At 34.0% G+C, this 12,206-nt stretch overlaps 1 protein-coding gene across 1 annotated transcript in view; it reads left to right on the top strand.

The window, feature by feature from the left end:
- HDAC4 (histone deacetylase 4) overlaps positions 1–12,206 on the top strand; it is a 168,858-nt gene that overhangs the window by 153,247 nt on the left and 3,405 nt on the right. The window contains exons 9-10 of the mRNA XM_072529089.1: positions 8,258–8,458; positions 9,287–9,482. Coding sequence (XP_072385190.1) covers positions 8,258–8,458; positions 9,287–9,482 — 397 coding nt within the window. The remainder of the gene's footprint in view (positions 1–8,257; positions 8,459–9,286; positions 9,483–12,206) is intronic.

Raw genomic sequence — 12,206 nt, 5'->3', positions numbered from 1 at the left:
GAACGACCAAGAATTGCTTAAACGTTTCGAGAGAAAAATTCTAAGGAAAATATATGGAGGAGTCCAAGAACAGGCGCTAGAATTTTTAGTTATACAGAAGTTTTAGGGAAAAAAGATATTAACTACTAAACTAGGAATGTAGGTATTGTGTAAATTGTTTGTTGAAATAAAATGTGATGTGCTATATTATTTAAAAGTTATTTATATTTATTCAAAAGGTATATTTTGGAAATGTGTGTTAATTTATTGAAATTATTTATTTAGAACAGACAGCACTGTGATAATATATAAAAAAAAATATAAAAAAAACAACCCAAACTTATATCAAAAATAGAATATCTACTTTTTTATATATAAGAGAATTATATAAATAATTATAGTAACCTGTTTGTATATTATTTATTAAACAAAAAATTTAATTATCACATACTTTTACTACAATAATATTTTGTTAAATCATCCTTGGCTCTAAGAAGTGCTGAGACATTCCTAGGCATGCTATTTATGCATCTTGCTGCTATTTATTTTAATTGGTTACTATGGTTCCAATGAAAAATGATTCTGTGAACTGAACTATGTTATTACTTTCTCGACCAAGTTCCTTTTTAGAGACTCCCACATATTTGCGATGGTAAGTTGCCAGGCCATGGTAATGGAGGAATTTCTTCCCTATCAAAAAACTTTTAATGCTCTTAGTCGTATGGCAAGGTGCTCCATCCTTCATAAAGACCTTGCGACCATTACAAACCATTCGTTCATTTGTGTCTTGTTTGCAAGGATCTATTATACTGGTCCTGTCATATGATACCTTCTACCACATATAAACGTCCCATTCCTTTGCCACTAATTACACGCCAGATCATTACTGAGGTGGAATATTTAATTGTTTTTATTACACCTGCATTCTCATATTTTCCCCCTAAATCTGCGGACAAATTGGGCCATATCATCCATAATTTGAAATGTTGCTTCATCACTAAAGCAAGCCTGAAAATGTGAATAAAATTATAAAGTATGAAAACAACAAACACAATGATTTGCATTAACTTAGTTTTTTCTAATCATCAATAGTCCAGTCTCTATGCAAATTTGTACAAGCTAAGAGTTTTTTGAGTATTTGTGGTGTTAGTTTTGGCTTCTTAACAGGCCTTCGACATTTGAATCCCATGCTGTACAAATTTCGGTGTACAGTGGCTACCGATACTGAACACCCTGCTTCTTCCAATTTATTCCTTATATCCCAGCCAAATTATTTAAAATTCGTTGCCCTCTGGGGGTGAATGAAAGCTTTCTGCCACACCTACCCTTCCGAACCGACATAGTAGGACGGTTCTCTTTAAGTTTTTGACTCAACCTTCGAACTAACGATTGAGATACACCACATTTTCTTGCTATTTTTTTTAACCATATGTGGTATGTTCTAATAGAGCAGTAACAGAAGAGATTTGCTCAATAAAAAGATCTTTACTTTTACTCATCTGAAAAGATTTAATCGGAGACAAGTAGTCTTGTTTTATAATAAGAAATTAACCAAAATTAAAACTAACACTACTGCAGAATAACATCAACATTCACAACTGCAAATTTTACAAAAGTTGAACACCAATCACTAATTTAAGTAAAAACTAAATTATGTAGCATGATTATTCACTTATTGGTATGCAACCCATTCAGCAGGTCTGTATCACTGTGAAGATACTTTTAAGGGGCTTGAAATTCAAAAAACCGAAATTTCTAGGGCGAGTAATTTAACTAATAATTTGAGTAAGTAACTAATAATTTGAGCAATGACTGTATATATATAATAGATCTGCATATTACTAAGTAGTAATGATAAAATAAAGCTCCAAATGCTATTGATATTATTTGGAAATCGCTTTTAGTGTCCTTTCCGATTATCGAACGTTGCGATCATATTGGCAACAATAACTTTGTTTACGGCAACTCGATACAGATTAGCGGGGTCTCTTGATACCACTCTCGGAGATTTTGGAGCCAGGATGTTCTGCTTCGGCATGGGCCTCTTCTTCCGGCGAGCTTGTCAGGTGTAGAAGGTTAAGTATACCTCTCTGGATGTCTCATTACATGACCGAAATATTGTAACTTTCGAATTTTTATTGTTTTTGTTATTTCTGTGCTCTTTTTCATCCGGTGATCATTTGTAATTCGATTAACTCAACTTACCACAATCATCATCATCATCATCAATTAGCCTATATTTGTCCACTGCTGAACGTAGGCCTCCCGTAAAATGTTCCACCTATTTCTATCTTGAGATCCAGTTTGTGGTGATGCGCTTGATACCATCCGTCCATCTAGTCGGTGGTCGTCCTCTGCTTCGATATGCCTCTTGCCTTGGTCGCTATTCCAGAATATTTCTGGTCCATCTATCATCCGTTAATCTGGCAACATGTCCGGCCCAAGCCCATTTAGCCATGGCTATTTTTTCAACTGCATCTGTGACTCCTGTTCTTCTTCTTATTTCTAGGTTTGGTACTTTATCTCTGATGGTAATACCTAATATTGATCTTTCCATAGCGCGTTGTGTAACTCTTATTTTATCTATTGTTCTTTTTCTCAGTCGTTGTTTCTGCACCATATGTAAGAAGCGGTAAAACGCACTGGTTAAAAACCTTTCTTTTTAAACAAACTGGGATAATAGACTTGAAAATGTTATTCAATCTACCAAAGGCAGCCCATGTGAGACCTATCCTTCTTTGTATTTCAGTTGTCTGATTATCTCGGTCTAAGCGAATCTCATGCCCTAGATATTTGTAAGCTATTACTTGGTCGATGCTATGGCTGTCAATCAGAATTTTACCGCTGACTACAAGGTTGGTCATAAATTTTGTCTTTGAGGTGTTAATTTTAAGACCAATTGATTTTGACACTTTATAGAGCGTGCAGCATTTTTGTAGCTTTATCAACTCTATCAGATATTCAAACGATATCATCGGCAAATCTTAGGTGGTTCAGATCTTCCCCATTTATATTAATTCCCATGTTAGCCTCTCGTTCCATTTGCTTGAACATATATTCAAGAACATGGTAAGTACATATTGTTCATGGTAAGAACCAACTTACCACAATATTCGTCGGTAAATCCACATCTCAAATGCCTTAAGTTTTTTCATTAGTGTTCCAGCTGAACATGCCGTACAGCAATGTGGAAAATATGTAGCAGCGTATTAATCTGATTTTAAGGTTTAATGTAATATAACTATTAATGTTTAGTTTATAGAGGGCGGCTCTGGCCTTTTCAATGCGTGTTCTTATTTCTTTGCTTATATCCCAGTTATCGTTAACATTGGCGCCCAAATAGGTGATATTGGATTCTTTCTAACACACTAAATAGCTTTCTACAAATAATAGAACAAAATCTTATTTAATATTTGCATAGAGATTTTATAGAGGCATCAGTTTATTTGGGCAATGTATACGCATTAATAATGATGCTTCTCAAAAAAGTTCCGTGACATACTTGTTGGAATATTTATCATTGCATATTCCATTTAAAATATATAATACATAAATAAAGTTATCGTTATCGAAAAAGGTAAATTACAGGCTCTGTTATTTTTGATGTGCTAATATTCGAACAGGCGGTTTCAAATTAACAACGCTTTTGTCTTAATTACCGAACTATTTATAGACTGTAGGTAATTGCTTTGTGAATATTTTAAGTTATATTTAGATATCCAGTCTGATAAAAGTCTTCAAAAGTGTCATTTTTTTACCAGTTCTGTGTTTTAATATTTATTTATTTCTTGTTTATACTTCAAATAAGTTTAAACGGTTCGTAGAATATGTCAAATATATATACTGATGGCTAAAAAAATGCAACACTTTGTATATGATTGTCTTATCTAAAAATATATATGTGATAAAGTTTTTACCTTGCTATCTTTTCTTTAACTGAAGTTTTTTTCTTTTTTTGCGAAAAACAAAAAAGATAAAGTTTATTTATTCCTTTGTATTTATAGTTTATTTGCAATTTTTAGTCATTTTGGATTGTTTTTGAGTTACCCAAAAAAATTAAAATGCCAAGAGTTCGCCGTCGCAATTAAACATTATAAGCGATTTTTTGGCGAAAAAGCCTCATTGTAGGCATGAAAGGGTTTTGGTTTACGAGAAAATTCACGAAGAGTTGAAGCTAATCCATCAACGGTGTTAATAGTTTGAAGGAGGTGGTCCAATGATGAGACTTATCGGCGTCGTGAAGGATCTGGACGTCCAAGACTATTGCAAGGCCGTGAAGGGCAGTCTCAAGAATAACAGTTAATAAAAAATTACTTTTAATGATACTGAGAGCTTACTGTCCGCTTTTGCTGTTACCTTTGACACCACAGCATAAGGCTCGACGTTTAGAATGCTGCAGAGCTCGACAAAACTGGAATGGCCAATGAAATTTTGTCTGCTTCAGTGATGAATCTAGGTTTTGTTTGGGTGGCTGTGATGGGCGCATAAGGGAAAGACGTTTTCAAGGTGAGAGACGAAATATAGACTTGGCTGTTGAACGTCATACAGCAAGACAACCAAGCATTACGGTATGGGGTCCTTTATGTTTGGGAAGCATATCACCTCTATTACTTATTAATGGCATTCGGACAGCTCGACGATATATTGGTGAAGTTACCGAAAGTTGCCAAATTACCGGAATATGCAAAAGAGCTATGCATTAGTTAGAAGAAATGACCAGAGGCAGAGATCTTTGGAGGCGGACAATACACGACATCACAATGACCGCTACACTCCCTCTGGGGGTCAGGATTGAAGAGAAAGACTGCAACCGGTTTTACATCTCTACATACATATCATTGTAAATGCGATCTTTTAACATGAAAGCCCGTGAAACCATGGAGTTCATACAATAATTCTGGTATAAAGACTTTAGAGTGGCCATCAAGATCAGCTGATTTGTCACCCATCGAACATGTGTGGAATATGGTAGGTCGAAACCTTAATCGATTGCCACGTCCTTCAGCAAACTTAGAAGAAATGTGGCATGTCATAAGAAGAATCTTGATGAGTATTCCTCAATATAACATAGACCAGTTAGTTCGATTAATGACCCATAGAGTACCTAACTGAATGTATATAAAATCAAGGAGGAGCCACTCATTATTAATTTTTTGACGAAAATGACAGATGCAGATTTGTTTATCAATATTATCAAATAATAAGAATATTATAATGTATTCTTATAATATATATCAGGCAGGGCTGTGTCCTGTCTCCTACTTTGTCCAATTTGTATTCAGAGGAAATAATTCAGGAAGCACTAAAAGAGCTAACTATAGGAATAAAAGTAAATGGCCGACCAATCAATAATATACGGTTTGCCGACGACACTATTTTATTAGCAGAATGTCTTGAGGATTTACAACAAATGGTTGACAGAGTGGTAGAAGTCAGTGAAGAAAACGGACTGTCCCTAAACATAAAAAAGACACAATTTATGGTAATTACAAAAGCCCAACAGCTCCAAGAAAACATAACAATACATGGAGAACAAATTAAAAAAGTTCAAAAATATAAATATCTGGGTACAATAATTAACGAAAATAATGAGTTCACAGAAGAGATTAAGGCAAGAATAGGCAGGCAAGAAATTCTTTCAACAAACTGAAAAACGTACTCCGCAGCAGGGACATTTCAATTTCTTTAAAGATAAGACTTCTGAGGTGCTACGTGTTCTTCGTATTATTTTATGGGTTGGAGGCTTGGACATTAAAGAAAGATGTTTCGGACAGATTAGAAGCCTTCGAGTTATGGGCCTACGGAAGGATATTAAGAATAAGTTGGGTGGATAGAGTCACGAATGTCGAGGTGTTGAGAAGAATGGGAAAAGATAAAGAGGTTTTAAATACAATTAAAGTCAGAAAACTGCAATATCTGGGACATGTCATGAGGGGCGAGCGTTATAACTTGCTGCAATTAATAATACAAGGAAGAATACAGGGTAGAAGGAGTCGCGGAAGAAGACGCATCTCCTGGTTAAACAATTTGAGAGCTTGGTTTAATTGCACTTCTGCTGATCTCTTTAGAGCAGTGGTGTCGAAAGTGCGAATTGCCATGATGGTTGCCAACCTTCTTAGAGGAGATGGCACATGAAGAAGAAGAAGAATGTATTCTTCCATAAATAAATATTTAAAACATATTTATTCTTCTAGGTGTTGCATTTTTTTGCCATCAATATAATTAACAAGGTATATATAAAAATTCGTATAAAATATCTTTTAAGCAGTCTTGTTATTGTAAAAATGCTCCATGCTGAATACTAGATGATTTGGATCGGTATTGCAAAAATTTTTTGCAGTTTAAACATTGTTGTCTGCCACCAACGATTATTGAACTATGCTCCCAATAACTAAATGCTTTACAAGTTTGCTGTTTCGTATCATAGTTGTAAATCATATCTATGCCATCTTACAATAACCGAAATAATAAAGTTCGACTATTGAAGAGTTCTTCTTCTTCGTGCGACTAGTATTACTCTTGTTTGTCTGCCTTTTATTCTGTTTCAGTCGTTGTTGATTGTACATTATCTTTCCACCTTTTTGGCGGCCTTCCAACGGGTCTTCTGCTATACGGCTTGTTGTTTTTACAGATGTTCGCTAATCTATCTGGTCCCATTCGGTTTACATGTTCGTTCCAGTTTTTTTTCCTGTTTTTATCCACCTGTTAATATTTTGAATTTTGCATTGTTCGCGTATACTTCTGTTGGTTTATCTGTCTCGTAATGATATGCACGCTATTGATCTTAATACTTTCATTTCGATATTGTTGATTTGTTGTTTCATCTTTCTTGTATCGGTCCTTGTCTCCGCTGCATATGTTAGGATTGGTCTTACTGTTGTCTTGTATACTTTCATTTTGCTTTCCGTGGTCAGATATTTGTTTCTCCATATGGTTTCTCGGAGGCAACCACTTACTCTTGTCGCTTTTAATGCTTGCCTTGTGGTCTCTGTTCTTATATCCCTGTCACTAGTGATATCTACTCCTAGGTAATTGAATTTCATTACTTGTTCTACAATTTTGCCGTCTATTTCTAGTTTGCATCCACGCGGCTCTTTACTGATCACTATACATTTAGTTTTTTCTACTGATATTCTCATATTAAGTTTGTTTGCTGTGATATTGAAGGTGTGGAGGAGCTGCCTTTGTAGGTCATCTTCGTTATCAGCAATTAGTAGTGCATCATCGGCATAGCATAGTATCGTGATTTTATGTGCTCCCATGTGGTATCCGTGTCGTTTTCTTACTTCGTGAATTATTTGATTCATCACCATATTGAATAACAATCGGCTGAGCGAGTCTCCTTGGCGGATTCCTCCTTTTAGTTCTATGCATTCTGTTTCCCCTGTTGGCTTTATAACTCTGGTCTTGTTGTTCTTGTTAATTTAATTAACTGTCCTTATTATCTGATGGTCTATTTGTTCAGCTTGTAATAAATTTAAGATGTCATTTCGCTTCAGCCAGTCAAAAGCACTTTTTTTAAATCTACAAAGCACATGTATGCTGGTTTTCCATATTCAATAGACTTCTCTATTATTTGTCTGATAATAAAAATTGCGTCTATTGTGCTGCGGTTCTTCCGGAAGCCTTGTTGTTCATCTGACATGTTCGCTTTTTCCTCGATTTTATCTTTTATGACTGCCGTTAACAATTTTAATGTGTTATTCATCAGACTAATGCCTCTATAATTTTCAGGATTTCTCAAGTCTCCCTTTTAGTATCGGTAGCAGGAGACTTTCCTTCGATTCCGCTGGTATTACTCCGATATTTATTATATCGACGAATAAATAAAGGAGCCATTTGTGTAGTGTTGTTCCTCCATATTTTAGCAGTTTATTGTTTATCTTATCAGGACCAGGTGCTTTTCTGTTTTTTAATTTTTTTATTCGTTTTTGTAGCTCTTCTTCTGATATTAGTACTCTACCGTGAGTTTCGTTAATAATTCTTTCTCTGTTCTCTATTGAAGAGTAAGCTTGAATAAGTGGCGGAGAAATAATTTACGTCCAAAATAAAATGTCTGTTTCTATTTCATTAATGTCCGAAATAAATTTCTAAACTCTACCAATATTGAAAGTTTAACCTAAAATAAATAAGAAAAAAAAAAGGAATTTAATGCTGCGTCTTAATTCTCTTACGTTCTGGTAATTATCATAATATCCAGTTTCATTAATTGTCTCGTAATTCCATATGTATTTAGAAACAGTATAGAAACATATATTTAATTATACTTTCTTTTTAGATTCAATGTTAACATCGCTTGGTCTGGTGGATTGAACCCACCTCTTGGAGACGCTGAATATTTAGCTGCATTTAGAAGTATTGTTATGCCCTTAGCAAGGGTGTTCGACCCGGACATTGTCCTTGTTTCATCAGGGTTTGACCTCACCGAAGGCCATCCCGATCCCTTGGGAGGATACAAAGTATCACCGGCATGTTTTGGGTAAGTAGATTACTCTCACCTTATACTCATAAGTTTTAACGTAGATAATCACTAGAAAAAGCCTAGAATTTGGTTAATAAAGTAAAGAAAATGAACTAGACAATACAAAATTACATAACAAATTTGATTAATACAAAAAAATCGTACGAGTTAAATTTTTATTAGGAAAGTCTTCTATTGAATCTTGTAGATTATACAAATCGATGAGATCTACTGTAAACGCCACATAGGAAGATCCAACCTCGCGCATGTAACGTGTGCCGACTGTATCCGAAGAGGTGGACAGTGGCGTGATTATGCTTTTTATATAATTAACGGCACCGATCACATAATAGTCACCGCTGCGCTACTGACAATGTGGATAAATATGTAAGCAATTCACTCGGATCTAATCGGTACGAAAATAAAGATTCGCGCTGGATCTTCGTAACTGACGCCTACTGTATCTTTTTGTTCCTTTCGTATATACAGGGTGTCTAATTAAGTCGGCACCATAATATGGGAAACTTTTTTATTTTTAGTTTTATAAAAAAAAGTATTTCTTTATAAAAAGTTCTGTATGATCTAAAACCTGAAGTACAATCATTAGATATTCAATTTTTTCAGTCATATACAAAAAAAATTAGCCATGAAAACTGTTAGTTACAAGGACATAAAATAATAAAACAATTGTTTTCACTTAAGAAATTTCAAATTCACAATTTTTCAGTAAGAATATCTAACCAACATCTCAATATATATATATATATATATATATATATATATATATATATATATATATATATATATATATATATATATAAAATTTATTTTAATTATATTTTTTAGTTACATGACACGCCAACTGATGTCACTGGCTCGTGGACGAATTATTTTAGCTCTAGAAGGAGGATACGATCTGCCCTCGATATGTGACTCGGCCGAAGAATGTGTCAGAGTTCTTCTTGGCGATCAGCCTTCTCCCATCAGTGCTATGGAACTGTCTCGCATTCCTTGCCACAACGCTATACTGACAATGCAAAAGGTAAGAATAGGTTATCGTCATTTGTTATTGTCATATAGTGATTTTAGTTTCTAGCATATATAAATATCAGTGGCGGCTCGTGGCTTTAGAGACAAGGTCGGCAAAGTTTTTTTTGTCTCCTCAGATAGGTATACCGTCTAATAAAAAGGCTTCAATCATCATAGGGGATTTTTTGTTTTTTCCTATAAATTTAGAACCTAAACATGTTTATAAATTAACTCTAGTCAACGTTGTTTGGAAGTAGCAAAATGGATTATAACGTCATTCTCTCTTGTTTCATGGTGTTTCGACAATACTTTTTGATTCTGTTGAGACAAGAGAAATCTTGTTCATTTGAGGCAGAAGTTGGTGGTAATAAGAGAATTAATGACAATAATTTATTAATTTCGGTAACAGTTTGTTGTAATGAATTGCAGTATATAAAATTATACATATCTTGTAACTTATCCCACCTTCCGAAAATATTTGGATCAACATATAAAACTTTTAATTCATTTTCTAATTTTTTTTTATTAAAGAGTGGATGGATCATTTTTAATTAACCTGTCTAATAAATATCTTGGAAATTCTTTGGCGTAACTTTTAAATTTTGAATCGTCCAAGAGGTCAAAAATTTGCGAAATCTTCAAGATTCGAAAAACGACTATCTATTTGCATAATAATAGTATCCGAAATTTTAAAATATACTCGTTTTTCGAGATCTGTGTCTGTGTCATGCCTTTATCGTTTTTGGGGGGTTCGGAAATATCAAGCGATTCCAAAACGTCACTGCGTATATACTGTAAATTACGATCATTACGAAAATCCCTGAGATTTTGCACCAGTTTTGTTATTCTATTTTTGGAATAATTAATGTCAGTTAACTGATTTTGAACAACATTGAATATCAAATCGGTTTGGGTAAACGTTTTCTTAAAAATATTTAAAAGTATGTTAAAAGAGTAATCATTTAATAAAGTTTTCAAACCGATTGCTTCACGGATCGAAATATCATCATTCAATCAAATCATCATCAATCATCAATCAAAATCGTTACATTCAATAATAAAATCAAAAACTTCCAAATGCTGTTCACGAAAATCTGCTACAGTGAAAACTAACAGATTTAAAATTCCATTGCGTCTGACAAATTGTTGGCATTTTTTTTCGAAACAAACTGTCTAAAGCATTAGTCCGTTGAGGCGAGCTTGAGAAAAATTAAGCAAATCCGCTTCAACTGGCAAAAAACGACATTCTTTAATTTTTTTTTACACTTATCCTGCAAAACTAAATTAATTCTATGCGCATGACAGTGAGTAAATAAAGCTTGCGGTGCAATAGTTTAAACTTTTGTCTGGAGACCATTAATTCTCCAGACATCACGGCAGGGCCTTCGTAAGTTTGCCCTACCAATTTATTTTTGATATCAAATAATTTGAATCTGTCCTTTAAAACACCAAAAATATATTCTGCCTTATGGCTTTTAATCACGTCTGTAAAACCTAAAAACCTCTTATAAATATTACCACGTAACGCGGATTTAACAACAATTGATAATTGTGAATGACATGATATATCGGTAGTTTCATCTACTTCTAGTTAAAAGCAAATGGTTTCCTGAATCCCAGATTCAATAACGTTACTCAAAATGTAACTAATTAATTCTATTAATTCACTCTGGATTGTTTTAGATACACCGCTAAATGTCTTCGAATCAGAAAGTAAATTAGAAAATTCCAAATCGTATTTCTTAAACATTTGTACTAGTTCTCTATAATTACCTTGATTTAACGAATTCTCCCATTCATCGTGTTCCCTAAAAGATAATTCCTGACAACATAAAAAAATTACAATATCAATTAAACGACCTAAATTTTTCGAAATCGTGTTTCTGTAAAGCCCTAAATAATTCCTTTAAATTATCGTAACCAGATTCACACTGCGGGTTGCCCCTATTTGTCAAAAATAAATGCAAGGCCAACAGAAAAGTATGTTTTTATTTCACTCCCGGTAAGCCATGAGTACTTGCTGTACCAATTATCCAAATATGATCTATTATTTCCCTTACCCCTGCACTAATATTTATTAGCCGGGACACTTTAGGCAAAGGACACCCCTTATTTTTAATAACAATTTGTTCTTCGTATGGAATAGATGAGAACCCATTTTGCAAAATATAATTTACAATATCAGATTTATCAATACTTACAGTTTCTACCGTAGCTTGCATTTTTTAGGTTAATTTACCTGAATTTGTTAACACTTCAATTAAAAAGAAAACTTCAAATATATCAAAAAACCCTTTACGGCACTATTACAACACTTTACGGCATTATTACACTTTACAAAACTATTTACGGCAGCGGTAACTTATCACAGTATTACTTTGGAAAATAAAAATAAATCAATACAAAACAAATCAATCGATATAATACCAGAAAAGACAGTCTGTGCACTCACTATCACTTCACTACTTAAGTTCTTAAGTAATTATCCATCCCGAAATAAAATTTCATCCCGCGCTCTCAAGGTACGTGAAACTTTGCGGCCAATCCAAATGAAGCATCGGCAGATTTAAATTTGCCGTACTTAGCAATTAAATGCGTATGGAGAGAAATGTATGTTTGGTTTGCTGATCAACTAATCTATCTATCTATACAGCCCTTGCTGTCCAATTTTGGACATAGGCCTCCTCTTCCTTCTTCCACGTCTCTCTATTGTAGGCAGTTTGTATCAACTTCGGGC

This window comes from Diabrotica undecimpunctata, chromosome 4, assembly GCF_040954645.1.
Source record: "Diabrotica undecimpunctata isolate CICGRU chromosome 4, icDiaUnde3, whole genome shotgun sequence".
NCBI lineage: Eukaryota > Metazoa > Arthropoda > Insecta > Coleoptera > Chrysomelidae > Diabrotica > Diabrotica undecimpunctata.
This window is presented reverse-complemented; position numbering and strand designations above follow the sequence as displayed.